This window comes from Micropterus dolomieu, linkage group LG05 (genome assembly GCF_021292245.1).
Source record: "Micropterus dolomieu isolate WLL.071019.BEF.003 ecotype Adirondacks linkage group LG05, ASM2129224v1, whole genome shotgun sequence".
Lineage (NCBI taxonomy): Eukaryota > Metazoa > Chordata > Actinopteri > Centrarchiformes > Centrarchidae > Micropterus > Micropterus dolomieu.
In genome coordinates this window covers 8,186,513-8,208,623 of record NC_060154.1, presented here as the reverse complement: position 1 = coordinate 8,208,623, position 22,111 = coordinate 8,186,513, and the positions used below count along the sequence as shown (strand labels likewise).

Here is a 22,111-nt window from a genome sequence, read left to right as displayed (position 1 = left end):
AGCTCTGTGGCGCTCTTTGTTCCCGAATCTTCCTCAGTACAATGAAGGCTCCACACAGATCCCAAACTGCCGGATGTGATGAATTTTAACAAATAAATCAATCTTCAGTATCTTGAGGTGCCATCTCCACAAACTGCATCTTGATTTTGTAAGAAATAAAACAAAAGGTGACGATGTCAGAGCCTAAAATCCCTGAAATCAACAGACACTCTGCAGACACTAAGAATTTATAAACATTTAGACAGAGATTCAGGCCTATGCCTCTTCAGGTTTCATTTAAAGACATATACAGACACACAATGTATCTGTAAGGCCTATTTTTACTTGTAAGACATAGTCCTAATAGTAATATAACTTGACATGAACCGTTTTCAGCTTTGTTCAGATAATAATATTCTTTTCAAATTCCAGTTTGATCTAAAACAAAATCAAAATCACCAAATTTGCAGATGCATGGTTTTCACTGGACAGTGACATAAATTGGAATTTGCAATATGAATTAAGATATACTGTAAATTCAAAATTTAGCTTCTTGTCTGGCACTTTTTAGTGGCATTAATAAACTAATATATTCTCTTTGTTTTAAATGTGTAGAAGGTATATGCAAGTTATTTCCCTTCCCATACGGCATGCACGTGGCCTTGTTGTTTGGTTGGGAGAGCTGGCTGCCTGCCATGTCTGCAGTGAGAAACCCTCTCCTCCATAATGTGACAAACATGAAAGCAGTGTTCAGGAATGTATTTTCCTTGAAGAGAGCTCAAAATTACCACATAGTTCTCTCAGAGCTGCAGAGTAGAAAAACAGTGGTGGGGGTAAGCTGATGAGACAAGTAAGTTTGCACTTGAACGTATAGCCCAATCATCTTGCTTTCCAAGGTCAAAAGAACAGTATGTCCCATGAATGCAAAAACAAGTCAGGTGTAAATACTCTGAAAGGAGAAATGGGGGTGTGGCAGAGCTTGGTGTCAGATATCCTGCAAAAGGTTGAAATGTATAGAAGCAGGAGACCTGAGATAAACTCAGGCCTCCAACAGAAGTGAGTCCTTTCATCTCTGCCAGCAAAAGCAGAGATGCAAATTTTTATGCCACCACAAGTTTCACACTTACTTTCCCATTTTTCCCGTTTTTAAAATTCCAGTTGGCTTAAATCATCTGAGCAGGTGAGGAGCTTTGCTCCTGCACACCTTGAGAGAGAGATTTACAGACACTATTAGCTGGACACTACTAGCTTCTAATCCCATTAGAGTCAAGAGTCAAATCTTCTGATACTAAACAGCAGCTGAAACACTCAACAAATAACTAAATTTAATTTATACTTCTGAATCAAGCTGGCCTCCCTCCTCAAGGAGGGGTGAGGTTTGTTGTTACACAGCATGGACTGGATGTGTCATCCGACTCATGTGGAAGAAGATTAATAACTGAAACCACCCCAGTTATTATCATTATATCATAGATTTGCTGGCAGCGTTTAACACTGAGCTTCTGACATCAACAAATGATGTATTCAACAGGACCTGAATCGGCTTGTTGAAGTTTCCCTTCCTCTTGACACAAAACTGTTTTTCCTCAGAAGTAAGAGAACCATGGTTGGTAATGATCATCCCTGCCTGCATTTTGATTCTTTAAATAAACCACAGAGCCAGGGGAGGGGGTAATATTCTGAGAAAAAAGTAATATATTTACTGGAAAAAAATCCCAAATTCTCTGAAATTAAAGTCGTAGATTTACTAGAAAAAAACTCAGAAAAACTGTGTTTATCAGTGTTTCAGTCATTAATAATATAAGACAAGAATCAGTGCAGACATAAGAGAAGAGGTGGAGCCTTCAAACTGGCAGATTGCAACAAGCCCCCTTTAAAAGCATGTGTCACATCATTATCATTACTAAATGTCTGCAGTTCTCCAGTTTTTATGCTTTTGGTCTTTGAACAGATGGAAGTATCTCATAATACTCGTTACTGTAAGTAGCTTTGATGTGATGGCTGTTGTTATTAACATCTGCATACCCTGCTTCTGATAGGTTATAGAGCCTTTGATAATTGTTGTTTATTGTTTATTTGTTTATTTGAAAGGGGACAATGTACACTGATGAACATTCAAAACAAATGTAAGTGTACCCGAGTTAGCCACAGGCTAGTTTTCGTTAGCAGTAACCTTGCCAGATGTTATTGGGCATCCTAAAATAGTCAACTGTAATAATACAGTAAAATGCATTATACTAGACAAAAGGTAACAATTACACTGTGTTAAAACATCATAAACAATCGAGTAAACAAGATGAGCAGATAAAATCTAAAAACAGATGATACAGTTATTGTTCATGGATGGGACCACCGTCAATGATGACAGTGTTGGTTTTCAATAAGCCATTTCTTATCAATTAGAGAGTCCCCATCCTATTACTCTTGAGTAATAGGATGGGGACTCTCTAATTGATGTGATGCTGTGAATGAAAAGACGCCCTGGTTGAATGTAGTTTTCTTGAGTGGGATTATGCTGTCCCTCCTAGCTGCACCTCTGGTAACTCTATTTGCGGTTGATATCAGCCAGACAAAGAAGGAAGAGCTAAACTGTGCAAAATTTTATAAACTAAGTAGACATTTCTGTATTTCACGAGGTTTTCCCAGCTAAGCAGTTTATACTTCTTTAGAATATGGCAATGATGGTAACGAAATGGCCTTTTGTCTAGAGTTTTAAGTGCTTGTTTCTATAATGATTTCAGTGGTTTTAAGGCTGTAGAGTGTGCGTTGGACCAATTTATCAGACTGTAGGTGATGTGTGGGAGAACCAGTGAGTGGTAGCTGTTATAAACTAAACTGAAAGTAAAGATAACAGAAACAATTCTTCAAAGTGGAAGTAAAGCAACCTCTCATGCTATTTGTCATAGCTGTCTCAACTGATTGTTGTTTCACTTTTCTTGCTCGCTGCTGTCATAATGGCAACCAAAGGCTAATTTTACTGGTAGACACCCTTTTCCCTGATCTATAAGATATAAATTAAAAACAGGAAAGACCACATTGATTAAATACATCTATAAGTTGCGAGCCCTTTAAATAACAGCCAGAGATCCCTGAAGCTGTGACAAAAAATTGTGAACCTATTCTCTAAATATTCTCCAGCTGAAGATGATAATTGGGTGGGAACAAGTGAAAACATTGGAAAATAACTAAGAGGGGGAACAGTATGATGACGAAATAGAATAATAAATCTGTCTATTCAATAATACTGACAGACTTCTATTTTGAACTTGTCCTTAAAGATTCATTTGTGTGTGAATCATCATGTTCAAAGTTATCAGCTCTCAGTTTAAGAGATTTGAAACAACATTCAGGTGCCCATACATACAATGAGACATGATTTGCTTGCTAATACATATAAGCAAACAGGACCATCAGCAAGAACACTGGCTATTTTTTGTTTTTATTAATGTCTGTCACCAGGTCAGATTTCCCACGAACTCAGATGAATATGTAACATATAATTCATTATAATTTCCCTTTGTATTAGTCTTTGTGTCTTACGTATAGCAATTTGAATTACACTGTGAATGAAAGGTTGTGTACAAATCAAGTTGTCTAGTCTTGTTTCAATGAACCATTGATTAAACCTGTCTCGTAGGCAGGAAACATGTCAGTTAATCTTTTATTCTCCACTGTCTATTCACTTTAACTACCATAGAAAGCTATTCTTTCTCTCTTTTCATTATGCTCTTTTTTACATCTTTCCCAAGAACCTCTTTCTCAAATCAGTTATTCCAGGCCTCTCTCTCTCTTTGACCATTGACCTCCTTACTTCTGGTTTCCTGTTGTGCTGATTTACTGTAGCTACTGAAACTTACACTGTACTGCTGCACACGTTGCCAGTGGCCGTGGATAAGGGTGTCAGCTAAATGTCTAAAATGTAAATGTTATTGTGACTGTAATTTGATATGGCCTGTTTAGGACCTGTTGTTGCCCCACCATGAGAGGTTCCTTGTTTGGAGTGATCTGATCTGCTGAGAGAAGGTGCAACTCCCTGTGGTTGGTTGAGACATTAGGGGTCGATGTTAAGCTGCCCTGCCTGCAGTCAACGAGAGCTACTGGAGAGCAGAGCAATAAGGGGAACTCACTCTATCTATCTATCTATCTATCTATCTATCTATCATTCCAGATTGTGCATGTTTGCAAATATGCAAGTTGTTTGGGTCACAATTAATGAAACACAGTCTTGTTTTTCTACGGTTTGATTTCCTATACTGTAAGAGGAGAAATATTGAGTTATATCATTTTGTGACCACAATGGTAAATGGAGTATAATACTAACTGGCTCCTACATTATATGTTATGTGCCTTATGTGCTGAGGAACCTGACCATTAGATGACCATATTGTCAGGTCATTAGCAAAGAAAATGGCAGCACTTTTCCCCAATGTAGCAGTCATAAACAGAATATAAACATGTCATAAACAGTTTACAACGGACTGTAATGTAGTCACAAGCAGATATGAGTGTTTTATAATGTATTTGCCAACAACTATAACTTCTGTGGGCATCTATAAGTGCAGACTAGTGTACAAACAGATAATGAATGATACATAGGCCTACTATACATTAATAAACACATTACATGTCCTTATGTCTGCTTACAACGACATTATAGCGTGTTATAAACTATGTATTAAATGTGTGTATACTGCTAAATGGGGGGACTATTTGTCTCACTCTCAGCATGTACTTCAGATCTTCTTTGGTTGACTATGTGGTCACTTTATTTAGCTGTCACAGCATTACAAATCGGACAAAGTGAACACAGAAACAGTCTGTCTTGGAATTCTAATAATGTTCACTTCTCACAGCTCATCCTTTTGGTCGTCTGGGTTCTGACGTCAGGCTTTATGGGCAAATAAAGTAAAAGCTAAACAAGGGAAGAGCCCCCATGTAAACAGAGTTGTTGTCACTGTCAGTAAAATTTAGATGAAGAGATAAACTAGGGCTAAGATCAAATCTATAAATTTGAGAAAATAAAAAGAATGGGAGCAAGAGAATGAGATTTAGTGTTGTATTTGTATTAGTGTGAATGGAAAATGGTCTCCATAAAGAGACCACTTCCTTTTATTACAAATGCATCAATAAAGTCATGTTTACAGTTTTTCTCAGTCGCTTTGGTGCATTTCTCAGATCAAACTTGAAATTCCCAAAACTACTTGTTTAACCTCCACATCATCTGGTCACTTGTGCACATCATAAAAGCAATTTCTAATTGTTTTGAACAGCAAAAGCAAATGATTATGTACAATTGTCTGCTGTTTCCTACCTTATCAATTGGTTATGTCATGCTAATCACAATGAATTATACCGGTTCTCTGTTGAATAGTCTTACCAACCAAAACATCTTGGCATAAGTTCATTGCATAAGTCACTACATTCAAAATGGCTGAACACGTTGTCAAAATCAAAGTTAAATAAAGTCAAACTTTATTGTCATTCTTTACATATAGAGCTGAACGAAATGTTGTTTGGTACAGACCATGGTGCATAATATATATATAGGCTATATATATATACAGAGAGAGAGAGAGAGAGAGACATAAGATGTGTCTCATCCTTCGAAGGGCGTGGCCTTCGCAGCCTACGAAGGCATACGGCTGCAAAAGGCCGAGCCGACCGTTGTTAAATGAGACGGTCTGGTCTACGGAGGACTGTCTATTTGCGTCAACATCTGGCCCCGCCCTTACCTATTCGTGAGGAAGCGCCACTCCTGTCGCCTAGCAACCTTCACAGCTGCGGTCCACCGGCATGGCGACTAAATATTTTAATTTTAATATTTTACCTGTTAATAGAGGAACTAGAGATACTTCACCTACTTCGCATGATGTATCTCAGGCTGAGAGAGGACCCTGGCCAGGTAAATAGTGTGGGAAAGTAACTAAGAAACGTTACATTTTATATGTATTTAGGCTTCCTAAAGCTAACAGTGATGTTAACCACAGTTAACGTAGTTTATTGCTACTGACAATTCACTATACAATATAATTTCATATTTCAAGAAAACATAACCTTACTTTAATATTTAAATATTGACACTGTTTTTGTCATTGATCAGCTAAAGCAAGTTGAATAGAAAGATATCCAAGCTTTATCTAGCTCTCTACACTTCATAACAGTTGTTCTTCTCCTGGTCTCCCTAAACCAGCCCAGGCCCCCGTAGCCTACTGCAGGATAAATTAGAGTGTTCCTATGCTGGACAGGTTTTTTAACCAGCAGGACACGTGGACGGATTTCCAGGCCCTGAGAGTGCTACTTGGCCTCCTAAACCAGGAACGGAGACACAGATGGGGTGCCATGATTGAGACTCTGGTGTTTCTCTTCTGGCTGGCAAATGGGGCATCATACAGGGTGGTCTCCAGGGTATTTGCAATGCCTCGTTCCACTGTCCACCGCATCGTCCACAGAGTCACTGAGGAGGTGGGGGACTTTCGCCACAAAGTCATCCACCTACTGAAGACCCACGATGAGTTACAACCGATATCGCGTGGGTTTGCAGGGCTGGCAAGACACAGAGCTGTCGGCTGCCATGTCCACATCAAGCCACCAAGCGGACCTGATGGTCACTGCTACAGGAACAGGAAACTGTTTCCATTCATCATCCTGCAGGCTGTCTGTGACCATCAGGGCCGCTTCATTGACACCTACGTGGGCTCGCCTGGGTCGGTCCACGACTCCAGAGTGCTCCGCTACAGCCCACTGCAGCCCACTGTACAGGAGTTCACTCTACCCTCCTCCAGGGCATTTCATCCTTGCAGACGGAGGGTACCCGTGCCTCCAACACCCACGTTATATTATAACCTCTTCGATTTTAAGTGAAGATGTTAAAGGCTTTATTTTTGAGGTTGTAACTTGCCCAGCTGAGTTGCATTTAACGTTAGCATATCAAGACCCTCAGGTAATGTTAGCTGGCCAGATAATCACTCACTCACGGTTAACTTATTCCACAATCCTATTCTTTAAACGACATATTGCTCTTTACGCTGTTTACGCTGGGGCAATCAACCGGCGCAATGAATCTTGGGCTACCTGGGGCTGCGAAGGATCCAGCCATTGGATCCTCCAAACGGAGGAAAATAAGGCTGCATTAAGGATGATTTGAGAAATGTACCAAAACGAGTGAGAAAAACTGTAAATGTATTAAAACTGAAGTAGTAGTTGATATAACCCATTTACATCATGAAATGTGTCTTTAGCTTTGTGCACCAAATTATTAAACCTATAGTTTCCTTTTTTGGCCAAAGAGACTTTTAATCATTCAGATGTTTCACAATGTATCTGGCAGCTTTGAAATGAATATCTTTCATGACATTTTGTTACGTGAAACAAAAAGTTTAGGTTCCTCCAGAAGTGTGCAACAGAACCACAAACTGGAAATGTGAAACCAACTGAACCCATAATTTTCATCAATTCAAACCTTTTAAAAAACATTTACATTTTAGGGAAATAAAACAACTTGATTACAGTAACATTAAAGTTTTGGTGATTGTATTAAATGACAGAGGCTGCCAGAAGTTACCTTGTCTACTGGTATGTCAAATTCTTCTTCAAAGTCATGTCTTCTCCCCATAATTCTAATGCACATAGCACATTACATACATTTAAGCATTACATGCTATTGATGTTCTGGTTACAAACATTTACATTCAGTTGTCTACATTTCCACAGGCTGCTAGCCAGATTACATGAGAAATGACATGAGAAACAGTCATCTCAAAGTTATAATGTTATTTGTGGTAGAAAGCTAAGTGGAAGTGATTTGAATTGTAGATAAAAGTGAATATTTCAAGGATACATTGACTTGTAGCAGCCAATTTACACTGTAGATGTCTTAGGTGCACCCCTGTGCAGAAGGACTGATTAAAAGCAGAGCAGTTATCCATTTTTTATCTTTCTTTAACTGACCTTTTCATAGCCTCTGTTTGTATATAAATAAAATACATTCCTCAGCACCTTAAAAAATGAACAAGAAAAGTGTAAACTAATAGGTAACACTTTCTATGAAGGTCATCGCTATAATGACATATATATATATTTATAACAATATAATGCGTCCATAAGACCTTATAACAGTTGTTATAATCACTTACAAAGGTCATAATGTATTATGACCTTTTGATTTAATGTTTTATAACTAATAGTAATACCAGTTTATATCAATGTGCGGCAAGAATCTCTGACCATGTTCCATAACACATTATAACCATCGACTCTGCCTCGTTATAAATACACTTTGATTGACGTGATATGAAATGGAATAATAGCTTATAGTAATGTTTAATGTTATACAGCATGTCTTTGTTTGCTTTAGGTAAAGTGATAAAATATCGATCCCTGCATAATATATTACAGGTGGACATAATACCATATGAACTAATTATAAGACCTTATAACACGTAATTGTTTGCTTTAAGTAAAGTGACACACATTTTGCGTAGGAAAACAACTTTTATTTATGTTTATGTGTTCTGACCTTTTGCTTTGGAGACAAGTAATCCATTCACTGTGGTACTGGGGGTGGTTGCCTGTTGCTGTTGAGAAAAGAGGAAGGGATTATCAAAATGTGATTCCTCTCTTAACAAACAAAGCTGCCTACTTGCTTGATTTTAGCAGCTTTGGTATGAGGGGGGTGAGTGTCCACTACATCACAAGCTGTTTCCTGCTTCTCTCTTTTGGTAAATCAGGACAGAGAACCTCTTTGTGAACCTCCTCATGTCCGTACAGGAGCCAAGACAAGGCACAACGAGACCCAGTTGCATGAACTAGCAAAAAAAACAAAACACAAGACACGCTATCCTTTTTACCTGATGATAAGAGGCTTCATACAATCAGGGATGTAAACTAGTCCTTTTAAGCAATTGAGGAGATATTTCTATTAGATTTTAATGTGCAAATGAAATGCTTAGTAATTATCCAGAATTTACACAGAAAAAAAAAATGCATCAAGATGGATCGCTGCCCTCTGAATTGTAATCAAATCAAATCGTGAGGTGCCAAGAGATTCTCATCCCTACTGCACAAACAGTATTCCCATTCAATTCCTTTAAAATGTCTTTTAATAGGCTACGTTTTGTGGAGTGGTTGTCTTTAATTGTCCACTGCATCTGTTAGGGCCTGTCCATAGGCTCGCCATTCATCTGTGATAACATCTGAGCCTCTTCTTACATGATGCAACAGGTCTTCTCTTGAGCGATCTCTCACCACCCTGACAAATGAGTTTTCTTGATGTAATTAAGTTGTGTTTTTGTGCTAAACTGCAAAATGTTCAAAATGCATGATTGTTCATAAAGTGAAGAAACATAAATAAAAGTTGTTTTCCTGCGCAAAATGTGTGTCACTTTACTTAAAGCAAACAATTGCGTGTTATAAGGTCTTATAATTAGTTCATATGGTATTATGTCCACCTGTAATATATTATACAGGGATAGATATTTTAACACTTTACTTAAAGCAAAGAAAGACATGCTATATAACTTTAAACATTACTATAAGCTATTATTCCATTTTATATCACCAATTCTAAATGGTGACTAAAGTGTATTTATAACGAGGCAGAGTCGGTGGTTATAATGTGTTATGGAACATGGTCAGAGATTCTTGCCCCACATTGATATAAACTGGTATTACTATTAGTTATAAAACATTAAATCAAAAGGTCATAATACATTATGAACTTTGCTATAGTGCCTAATGCATGTTTTTAAGTAATTATAACAACTACAAAGTGTTACCAACTAATATATTTGTAAGTGTGATGTTATCTCTGGTTTCAGCGCTCTAGTTTGAATCCCTTACTATTCCTCCCCTGTGTCTCTTTAATGCATCCTTTCCCACAGAAAACTTTTTACAGCAGCATTGACCTAAAGCTCAAAAGAGAAACAGGCTCTTAACTGGAAAGTTGCTGGTGTGAAATCAGACTTACTGGAAAATGTATACAGGGAAAGTTAATGAGTAACACTGGCAGTCCTCAGTGCCTTTGAGCAAAACATTTAACCTGATTTTGATTTGGTTCTAACCTGGTCTTTCAGATGGCGCATGAAGCCTCTTATCATCAGGTAAAAAGGATAGCGTGTCTTGTGGGTTTTTTTGCTTGTCCATGCAACTGGGTCTCGTTGTGCCTTGTCTTGGCTCCTGTACGGACATGAGGAGGTTCACAAAGAGGTTCTCTGTCCTGATTTGCCAAAAGAGAGAAGCAGGAAACAGCTTGTGATGTAGTGGACACTCACCCGCCTCATACCAAAGCTGCTAAAATCAAGCAAGTAGGCAGCTTTGTTTGTTAAGAGAGGAATCACATTTTGATAATCCCTTCCTCTTTTCTCAACAGCAACAGGCAACCACCCCCAGTACCACAGTAAATGGATTACTTGTCTCCAAAGCAAAAGGTCAGAAATAAATTTGTGATGTCACTGAAACATTTGCATGGGTAGCATGGTGCTAAATGCGGCAGTATGCTTTAAACTAAAGTAAACAAAGTTGTGACAAAAAAAAAAACAGAACACAACAACATCTTTGGTAAATAATAGACAAAGCAAGTCCACTATCAAGCGCAGTAGGTCTCCCAGTTCTTTAAAAAGAACTGTGTGACATTTATCTGTTTGTACAATCAAGATATTGAGATTTAATTAAAGAATCCACACAAGAAAAACAGTCTTCCATTCACATTAGGACAAATAGCACATCACAAGGGATCACTTCAGCTATCTGGTAGAAGAAGTTCATTAGCTTTTTTAAAAAGTACATTCATAATTTAAGTTTGTATGAAAATTTAAGGACAAATCACTACTTTTCAAAGATTACAAGTTTATTTGCCTTACAAAGAATCACTTGAGATAATAGGACATTGGATAGCCTTTGGTGTGGGAGATCCGGGTTTATTTCCCAGTTGCTCCAGAGGTGTGACCTCTGACATATACATAACAATTGTAAGTTGCTTTGGATAAAAGTGTCAGCTAAATGAGTAAAATGGTAAAGTAACATGTTTTGGCAGTGATTGTTTACTGGCCACAGACACATTTTGGTATGTGAATCTCCAGGAGACCAGAGCTCGAAGGTGTGGTGTGCTCAAGTAGGATGAGGTGGTGTGGTGGTTGGAGCAGGAGGGTTGGAGGTTGCATCCCTGAATCATGACTCAGTACTGGCTTCCAAGTTTACTGTGTCACCTTGAAGCTCTTCAGAGAAGCTGTGGGAGGTTCAGTGTGCAGACATGTCACCAGGTTCACGCTGCTGACACAAGGTGTTTTATTAAAGCTGTGACTAAGGTTTTTCACTGAAACTTTCCCTGTCTTCACACTCTGTTTTCCTGCCATGTGACTCAGGCCTGTGTGAAAGAAACTGCACGGAGGTGCATTTTTTAAGTTGCTTTTTGGATAAATGGATGATGGAGGTGTGAATCCGGCTTGTTAGGGCCAGTTACTGGAAGAAAGACATTCAAAGGTAAAAGTCTGCACGCTAGATTAGATCTTCTCTCCCGAGACTTCTATGAGTCTCAGTTCTCTAAAGTCTAAAATTTTCCTGACCTCATGGTTGCATCTTAATGCAAATATCCAATTTTATGATTTGCAACAGCAGAAACATTTTGTCAGAAGAATAATGCCACCTGAATTACATTATGTATTTATTTAGTGATACTGAACAGATCTGCAAAACCTGATCTATTTTGTCCTTACAATATCTGTTCTGGCAATACAAAATCCAGTCGCAGCAACTACAGCATGATTTAAAAGATGTTTTAGCTCAGGAGTGATGCCCCTGACTCTCTTTGTGATAGTTTATTTTGTTTGAATAGAGCCAATTGAACAGTACACTAGTTGATGCTTTTTAAATCCTCATTTTTTCATGGATGCAAAGGTCATGGCTGTGTTTGCATCACATAAAAATTGGACTGCAGTTTAATACTACAATAATAAAATACATTTTATGGTTGCTGAGTCCTGCCGTTTGTATTTAATGTTAGTTTTGTGCAACTGTTATGTAACAGTTTTACTGTACAGGACCTGAATCCATTAGGCCATTTTCACTGATCTCAGGCGCTTTCCACCTTGTGGGAGGCCTGCAGGTTATAAACTGTGCAGAGCAATAAGGTTGACAGATGTGTGGAATTTAAACATCCTGTGAAACAGAGAGCAAGATAAAGAAAGAGAAGGCAGAAGATTTAAATGGTCCCTTTATCACATGCATGCCCTGAAGTCAAATATGTCCTGTGTTTTATTTTTCATTTCCAAACCACAGATTCTATTTTTAGTCTTTGGGTGAACACAGAACATGCCTGCTGTAACCTGCCTCTGACTCTCATCACCAGCTTCAGCTTGTGTAGTGTAGGAGGGTATAAGCCTTGTTGGCTGTACATTATGTTCTGTTTGATAACCACAGCCTTGACAAGAGGAAGTAAACACACGCTTTACTAACTTTACCACCTCTGCTGAAATGTAATTGTCATGAGGTGGTGACGACAGGTAGGATTTAAATGTATGGTAACTGTTGTTTTTATTTCTTTTAATATAGAACTATTATTACAATAACAATAATAGAATAATATACATGATATGCAAAACCTTTGGTGTCTCTCTCTGCTGCTTGTATCACTCTGCTAAGCCCCTCTCACCAAAACCACAACTTCATACAGCAGCAGAAGAAGCTGGCTGCCCTTGAAAACCTAATCCCACATAGGGCTCACTCTCTATGGCGAGAGTCTAGCCAAGATCCCAGTCCTTCTCCCATCGACTAGTCTTCCAAAAATTAGTGTATGCAAGGCAGAGTGCTTCAGGCTTCTGAGGCAGCTGCAATGTCTAATGCTGGTTTCACATCCAACGTGATGTGAGCATTGGGTGCAGCGCGATTACATCAAAAGTCAATGCAAAGAAGTGGAGTGATGCGATATCCTGCTGGGCGGAGCGCTGGTCTGATGGACGCCATGCGAAGTGTGTGATGACACAAAAATTGCGTGACTTAAAAATTTTCAGCTTTCGACAAATAAACACCCGCAGTTGGACTGGATTCGGCTCTGACAACCTAGCTGTTTAACGTCAGGAGGAACTCAGAGTTGCTTTTATTAAATTAACTATTAACTATACTGTATATAGACCAAACAAAACAGGAGATTGCCTGGAATAAAGTAAGAGAGGAAGTTGAACTACCGAGTAAGTTCAGAAAATATGTCTGTTACTTCATTCCAGCGTTGTATTTTACTATGCAAGAAGTTAGCATAGCATAGCCCTGATCGATCTGAACTCTATTCGGAAAACAATCCACATTTCATGTAGTTTCTCTTTAAATATTCTGTGAATTATTAAACTTTTTTTTAATCCTTGCCGACATTAAAGCAGCACTTTAGATCACTGAAGCAAACCTCTGTGTTTGGGCCTTCAGTTGTATTTTGGGGACTATAATCATTTAGAGTCCTTACTCTGATTCTAATTGCCCTTAATAACAACTTGTCTTGCTTGTGAAAAGTGAAACTAAAAGTATTTACTGTTCTCAATGCTGGTGATATACTGTAGATAAGATAAATCCATGGTCAGCAAGTTCCTGCAGTGCAAACTATCAAAAAACTATCCATACAACTACTACAGGTCTCAATTTAAACACAAACACACCTCCGTATGTGGGTAGACTATTCTTTATTTTATTTCAAACATTTACTTAATGATCTGTTCCAGAGGGCAGGGCAGTAAAACTAGCTTCTGATTCTACATCAAAAACATCTTAAGCAGGCAGTGTCAGTATATTTTGAAAATTATCAATATCTCCACAAACTATTTTCTCTAAATTCCAAGTTATTACAATGGAAATAGAGATAGGTGCTTGAAGAAGACTTTGTCTCTCTCTGCCACAGAACATTACACTGACAGACTCTTAAATAGGATTGGGTTTCTCCAACGATTAAACATTAATCCACTGAGATAAATCAGTGGGATGGGAAATTGCTGTACTGTCTGGTTGGTATGAAAACCTGCACTATCTGTCCATGGCTGCTGCTGTAAATGAGCAACTGTTAAATGCTCTGAACTGCTTTTCTTGAGTCTACGGTGGTGTCAACATCATCTTTGATCCTGATCACTGTTATAAAAATGACCTGCAGTTTGGTTGTTAAACAGAATGATGATTAAAAAGTTTAGCTCACAGCACCAGTTTGTCTAAATACAGCCTCTAAAAGCGGCCTTCATGGCTGTAGACGTGGTGTTGTTGGAACAGCACTTAGCTTGTACTAACTACTGCGTTTTATCTCTTCATCCATAAGAAGCCTCAGCTCTGAGAGACTAACAACTGGCTGTGATGTCACGATTGGAAGAGTGTGTTGTTTTTGTTCAGCTCATCCCCCTGGAGAGGGTACAGTGTCAGAGGTCTGTACAGGCGAGAAGTGTTTTTGAAGAATGAGTGCAACTACTTACAGACTGGGAAACTGTACATGAGGTTGTTTTTATCTTTAACAAAAACCTGTCAGTCTCTGTTTGGATGTAAGAGTACCGGCTGCATTTTATATGTGGACAAAAACAAGTTCATATAGAAGCACTCAGAAAGAGACATAACAGAAAAAGAACCGGGCAAACATTGTGGATAAGATATGATCAAGATAAGACGAAGTTAAATCCAAATCATCATAATCACCATTATCAGCCATAATATCATATATTATCTTATCATTTAGATTATTAGCCATTATTACTGCTACTCAAAAAACTAAATCATCATGAATACTAAACTCAACACCAAATAATGCATTTCATGATTTCTGTAGTTTTTTTCTGGTAAAGCTATTTTTACGCATTTCTGAAAGGTTTACTATTGAAGTTTTTCCTTTTGGCACGTACTAAGGTGCTGATTTCCTCAAATGACACACCCTCAGACCTTTGGAGGGTGCATGTGACTTTGTGGAATTATAGTCTGTTTGCTAACGATAGAGGGGGTTAAACAGAGGACACCCTCCCTCCTCCCTCACAACTCTGGGCCTGAACCACCACCTTCTTTCCCTTTCCAACCCTCTATCAATACTCCACCCACAGGCTCAAAGCAAACTGCTACTTCAGAGGAAGTCCTGCTGGTCCCGTGTCGGAGAGCAACAAAACAGGCTCTCCTCTCAGCTGGGGAGCACGCAGGGATGAATGTGAGGCCAAACACCGCCTCATCATTACCTCTCTGTCTCCCTTTCTGTGTCTCTCCACCTATTCTTCCATGCCTCCCTCTCAACTCTCTTCCCCTATTTGTTTTTCATCAAAAGGAGAGCTGAAACCTGTCAGGTTTGTTTTTCTCCATCTCTTGGCCAAGTGCCTGCTTTCAAAGCCCAGGTGTTGCCGAACACGGAGTCATCTTTCAGAAAAACACGGGTGGATTGCTAGGTCATGGGGGATGAGTGGAGGGGCGGGAGGCTGACACGGCTGGTGTCATGCTCTGTCATGTTTGGAGGTTTTCATCTTTCAAACCGGTTGGACAGTCTGTCAGCTGCCAGTCAAAGACATTTCTCCACATTTGTCCTAGTCCTGAGAGGAACTTTTACACTTTCTGCATCGGAGAGAACTTTTTTTGTTACAAGATGATTTCTCGTACCATATACTATATCACTTCCTGTCCTACAATGACAACAACTTACGGCAAGATAATCACTTTTTTCTAACTTTGTTGTAGTTATTTTTGATTATTTTGGTCTATAAAATGTCTGCAAAAACAACTAAAAATGGCAACTACAATTTACTAAAGCTAAAGGTAATGTTTTATTATGTCCAGTAAACAGTTAGTAAGTTTACAATGAAATAGAAATGAGAAAGGCCTCAAGTCCTCACATTGAGACAGCTGAAACAAGGAAATATTTAGTATTTTTGCTTTTTAAATTACTTAAATTTTCATATTAGTTGGGGACTTCAATCGATTAATGGATTAATTGTTCCAGCTCTAAACATGACAAGAGGTTATTTTCTGTCAAATGGTTTTCAGCATGTCAATTAATATTTTCAACAACAAGATTATTTTTCGTTTGTAAAAACTGTTACCCATGTAACTACGCCATATTGTTGTCTTTTGAGATGGTAAGTGTGTCAGATTATGCAATCAGTCATAAATTCTTCTTGTGACTTTGTTCATGGGACCAACTTCACTGTTGCACTTGACAGTACTGCTGACATATGTTTACATATATATGTTTGTTTGTTTTTTGTTTTTTATATATGATTAAACAAACAATTATGGCACCTGATGCTCATTTTTGTTCCTGGCGCCCTACGTCTGTCAGGTCGGGCCATTATTGGGATAATGTCATATAGTCTGATCTGACATTAAGGACCTTTTGAGGAACTTTTTCTAATCACTTGAGAGGGAACATTTTACCTTACAATGTGGGATTTAGTTGGCATGTTTTAACAGGAACAGTATGTTTTTCTCTTCTCTTTCTTACCTAACTCAAAAGGTAATGATTGTCACCTGAGGGACGTTTTTTCTTGTAACACAGAATGGGACATTATCAATGTAACTTAATCTTCTTTGTTCTCCCTTTTTTATTGTGTAAAACAATACAAAATATTGTGTTGAAACACAGGATAGAGAGGAAACAGGAGTCTGACATAATCAAAACAGAACAAAACAAAAAGGAGTAAACAAACCAAAAAACAACCAGAGAAAGAGAAAAAAAAACAGTTTGACTCTGGCTGAAGGTTCAAATGAGAGGGGTTAATGTGTTTAAAAATGCTCATATGAGTGTGTTGGTGTGTATGTCTGTGTGGTAGCTTTTTAACGATGCTCCTCAAACACTCCAGTCATGTATTGTGAATTAAAAGCCTGTGACTAAAGCATATTACTTTGCTAGATCAGCATTGTAGAGGCAGGTCAGTAAAGGTTTCCCAGAATTTCAGGAACCAGTTTAACAACTAAATAATTGGATGATGTCACTGTTAAAGCGCAATGTGTAAGTTGGAGTTTCCCTTTAATGTTAGCCAGAGAGTTGATATTACTGTCACGTTGCATCATAGGTGAGTGTTACCCTTTCCTGATAGCAAGAGTCTATAAAATGAAACTAAATAAAGATACGTGTTTTTAAAAAGTGTTAAAAAGTTATACATGAAGAAACTAGAAACACACCGGTGGTGTTATTTCAGTTGAGGTTTTTAAATAACTAGTTCAACTGTCATAGTAGGTCTGTGCCCTTGGCAGTCTGGATCTTCTCTTCTGGAAAGAAAAAACTCAGTAGGGAATCTTTTGGGGAAACAGAGCTGGGAAAACAGATTCCACCCCTGATGTACCCCCCTGACATCCATCCACCAGAACCCCATGGGAAACCCCAGAGCTTCCTCCTCCTCTCTGTTCCTGCAGCCAAAAGCCCTGCTGGAGAGTCATAAGATCACACAGCTGATTTAATCCCCGGGTCCAGGTCACATAAACACACAACACTGGAAAACCACCAACAGATATTGACATAGATTCAGTTTATGAAGCTGAATTTACTACTTTCTGGCAACAAAAATGTTTCTTTTTCTCCTATACAGAAACAACAGCTTGGATAGATGACGTTCACAAATTTGATTTGTTTATCGATGAATCAGAACATGCCATGCTGCATAAGAACAGCAAATTCATTTGACCTTTTTTACTGCATTACAGTGCATTACAATAAGTCAAACTCTTTGTTTTGTTGCTGTTTCTTGTGTCTTATGATAGTCACCAGGACTGAAGTTCATATATGTGAATAAGCTTGTTTAACCACTGCATCATGACAAACACGGGGCGGACCAAAAGACAGGAACATCTGACAATGCTGTTAAAGCTGAGCTTTAAGTACTAGTTACAATCCTGTCTCCATGAAATTCCATTTATATATTACCAAATAGTTTTTTCTAATAATGTTGTGCAGACAAACACAATTGCTGCCCAGATATAAATATTCACAGGCAAACTTATTTTGAGTGACTAAAACACTACAGCGCATGTTCTTCCCGTGTCCGCATGGGTTCTCTCCGGGTGCTCCGGCTTCCTCCCACCATCCAAATACATGCAGGATAGGTTAATTGGTGTCTCTAAAATTGTCCTTAGGTGCGAGTGTGAGTGGTTGTTTGTCTATGTGTGGCCCTGCGATGGACTGGCGACCTGTCTAGGGTGTACCCCACCTTTCGTCCAATGTCAGCTGGGATAGGCTCCAGGCCCCCGCGAACCTGTACGCAGGATAAGCGGTTGATGATGGATTGATGGAATTAAACACTACAGCAACAGAATGGCAGTGAATAGCAGTGAAGTGGTAAGGTTAGATGGAGAGCGTTCAAAGTGCAGGGTCTTGACACCACAGACCAGAGTTTACATCTTAGCTGTCTCTCAATTTGCGTTCTTTCGTACTTACACTTGCTATTTTGAGTGCATAAGTGCATTCACACTTACAATTGTGGCAAAATGCAGTGCACTATCCATCCATCCATCCATCCATCCATCCATCGTCAACCGCTTATCCTGCATACAGGGTCACGGGGCAGTACACTATAAGCACCCATAAGGTGTACTCATAATAGTCAAAAAGTTGAGTGTGGAACATTGCACACTTCTCACCCTCAATGGTGAGAGCAGTAGGGGAGCAGGTTGCGGTTGCTCCAGTGCTTTTTTTTTCGAAAAATGCTACCTATTGCAAATCGATTGTGCCTAACCTTAGCCCTTCACCTAATCAATGTGCATGGAAAAACAGTTTTGAAACAGTAAATAACCCACTCAAAAATACGGTAAGATTCCATAATGACAATACAGTCTGTAACTTTAATTTTACATAATATCTTGTGCAATTTTGGGGGCTTTTATTGTTTAATTAAGAACATATACACCTGTAAAAACAATTTAATTACTTTTAAATATAGTTGAAAACTGCTATAATACAAATAATCAGACTTAAAATTTATAGTAGAGTGCTGCTTTTAATTGAGTTTTATTATATAATTTTACATAGAAATCTTGTTAATGTAATCAATATATTGTAAATAAAAAATGATACAACACCTGCAAATACTAGATTTTCCTTTTAAAAAACGTCAAAATATTGTTCTAAAACAGGTAATCAGCTGTGTGTTCATTGGACTTTTGGACCATTCTTCTAGAAGCGCATTTGTGAGGTCAGGGACAGATTTTGGATGAGAAGGCCTGGCTCGCAGTCTCCGCTCTAATTCATCCCAAAGGTGTTCTATCGGGTTGGGGTCAGGACTGTGCAGACCAGTCAACTTCTCCACACCAAACTCGCTCATCCATGTCTTTATGGACCTTGCTTTGTGCACTGGTATGCAGTCATGTTGGAACAGTAAGGGGCCATTCCCAAACTGTTTCCACAAAGTTGGGAGCATGAAATTGTCCAAAATGTTTTGGTATGCTGAAGCATTAACAGTTCCTTTCACTGGAACTATGGGGCCAAGCCCAACCCCTGAAAAACACCACCACACCAAACTTTACACACTTGGCACAATGCAGTCAGGCCAGTACCATTCTCTTGGCAACCGCCAAACCCAGACTTATCCATCAGATTGCCAGACAGAGAAGCGTGATTCGTCACTCCAGAGAACACGTCTTCACTGCACTAGTGTTTAGTGGCGGCATGCCTTTCACCATGTATCCGACGCTTTGCATTGCACTTGGTGATGTAAGGCTTGGATGCAGCTGCTCGGCCATGGAAACCCATTCCATGAAGCTCTCTATGCACTGTTCTAGAGCTAATCTGAAGGCCACACGACATTTGGAGGTCTGTAGCTCTTGACTCTGCAGAAAGTTGGCAGCTTCTGCAGATGCACCGACCCCACTCTGGGATTTTATGTTGCCTACCACTTCAAGGCTGAGTTTCTGTTGTTCCAAATCGCTTCCACTTAGTTATAATACCACTAACAGTTCACCTTGGAATATTTAGTAGTAAGGAAATTTCACAAATGGACTTATTGCACAGGTACCAAGCTTGAATTCACTGAGCTCCTGAGAGCAACCCAATCTTTCACAAATGTTTGTAGAAGCAGTCCACATGCTTAGGTGCTTGATTTTATACACCTGTGGCCATGGAAGTGATTAGAACATCTGAATTCAATGATTCGGAAGGGGTTTCCCAATGCTTTTGCAATATAGTGTTTACTGTCAGATCACACAGCCCTATTTATCAATGCAGTTATATTGTAAATCAAACGCTGTCAAGCTATTTGGATGTAAGGAACGGCAAGCTAGTGTAGATCATCTGCCTTTTGCTTATTGCTCACACTTAATGGAAGAGCTGGTGGTGGAGGGGGAGTGGTTATCTACTCTGTCATTTTTGCAGCCATGTAGCCACCAGACTTGAATTCTTCCCCAATTCTGTGGAGAGGGCTATGGACTAACACATCTCCAGAATTTGGTCACCATACCAATTATTAAGGGAAACTTAATTAATGTCTTGCAGACCTTGGATAGATATACTGTTGATTTTATTTGCCGTTGTTTATGTTTCTTTAGGTCATCCAGAGGTGTTGTTGTGCCAAGTCAGTCGAATCTGAAAATGTACTTTTGGCTTGCATACCAAAAACTTGCAAACAAATGGATTAATTTGGACTGCCAAGAAACACTTCACATTCGCACTTGTCTTTCTACTTGCATATATTTGCATCTTTTTTGTATACCAACTTAATTTAGAAATTTTGGACTTCCCCAACTCCCGTGCACACAGTTGTGCACTGCCTTGCAAGGCCAGGTGGACCTAATTCAGCAATCAGCTGTAACACTCCTGGGGCAGAACTAGAGGACAGAAAAGGAACAAGGATGCACAGCACAGAGAAACACATACAGCCGTAACAACATTTACCAGATACAAAAACTGGCTTTAGAAAGTCATAAAATATCATATTGAAAACAGGGAAGAAGTCTTTGGATTGTGCATTAAGTTCACTGTTTGTAAAACCTCCATTTTCCCCTGGCCTTTGCCTTTCATGTCTCTGTACAGTCCTATCAAAGCAAAATGCCAGCATTAAGAAATACTTTCCAATTACTTTACATTCAGATTGTACTTAAATCTTGGAGCTGTGTCTAATAGTATCCAAAATATTCTTTATGTTGACCCAATTGGGTTTCTAATGAATAGATCTGAAAATGTCGTCAATAAGGTAAATAAAAACTAAACTACTTTTGTTTCAGGAGAACAATTCTTTACACTGAAATCGTTGACTTGTGTGGCTTATTTGTTTTGATCATGGAACTGAATAAATGGTCTATAAATAGTATCAGATGTGGGAATTTGTATTATGGTGGTACTTTAAAAGGTCTGTGGAGTGGTGATGTCGCAATGACACATGCCTTTGGTGTGAGAGACCTGGGTTCAATCCCCCACTGTGACCCATCCACCATTGTGTCCCTGAGCAAGACTTAACGCCTTAACGTCGCTTTGGATAAAAGCGTAAGCTAAATTAATAAATGTCTAAGTTTCCTCAAATTAAGTAAATTTAAGGAAGTCTGAAACTGTCACAAATAACCCTAGTACAAGATAACTCAAAATGGGTTTCTGGTCTCTATTATAGGATAAATGGATATATATTACTCTAATGTAAAATGTGAACATGTGGTGATTTTTAATTATGAAAAAACAAGATTTAAATATGTTTTTTTTAGGTTTTGATTATACACCTATAGCTAAAACTTTTCAATCGAAGTATCTGTAAAATGGCATTAAAATTAATTTTTCATCACAAACCCGTAATTTTACAGGAAGTTTTCTTTTTTAACCCCATTAAAAGGTGTGAACACCTGTCATTTAACAATAAATTAAATATTACCTTTCTGTAATTTTACCACTTTGGGGCAATTATCCATCCATCCATCGTCAACCGCTTATCCTGCGTTCAGGGTCGCGGGGGGCTGGAGACTATCCCAGCTGACATCGGGCGATTTGGGGCAATTATATGATATGTTAATCTAACTTGTAATCTAAGAATTATAATTAAAAGTCAAAAGCTGTGAAATTACAGTAATTATGGCTGTTTTCAATGATCAAAACTGTGTTTCGACAGTTTAACAATACTTGTAGACACTATATACTGATTTAAAATAACATTTATTCAATGTTTTTATTTTCCAAATATCCATAATTAAAGGAGATATTTGTCAATTAACAAGAAAATCTATGTCAAGTTACAGAACAAAT

The 22,111-nt window shown here is 38.6% G+C and overlaps 2 protein-coding genes across 3 annotated transcripts in view; one reads left to right on the top strand and one right to left on the bottom strand.

The window, feature by feature from the left end:
- raver2 (ribonucleoprotein, PTB-binding 2) overlaps positions 1-22,111 on the bottom strand; it is a 160,620-nt gene that overhangs the window by 68,946 nt on the left and 69,563 nt on the right. The gene's annotated exons all lie outside the window — the stretch shown is intronic.
- On the top strand, positions 5,747-7,899 carry LOC123971118 (protein ALP1-like). The gene is made up of 2 exons (XM_046049746.1): positions 5,747-5,881; positions 6,170-7,899. Exon 2 carries the CDS (start codon positions 6,214-6,216, stop codon positions 6,838-6,840), a length of 627 nt encoding a protein of 208 aa, XP_045905702.1. The 5' UTR covers positions 5,747-5,881; positions 6,170-6,213; the 3' UTR covers positions 6,841-7,899.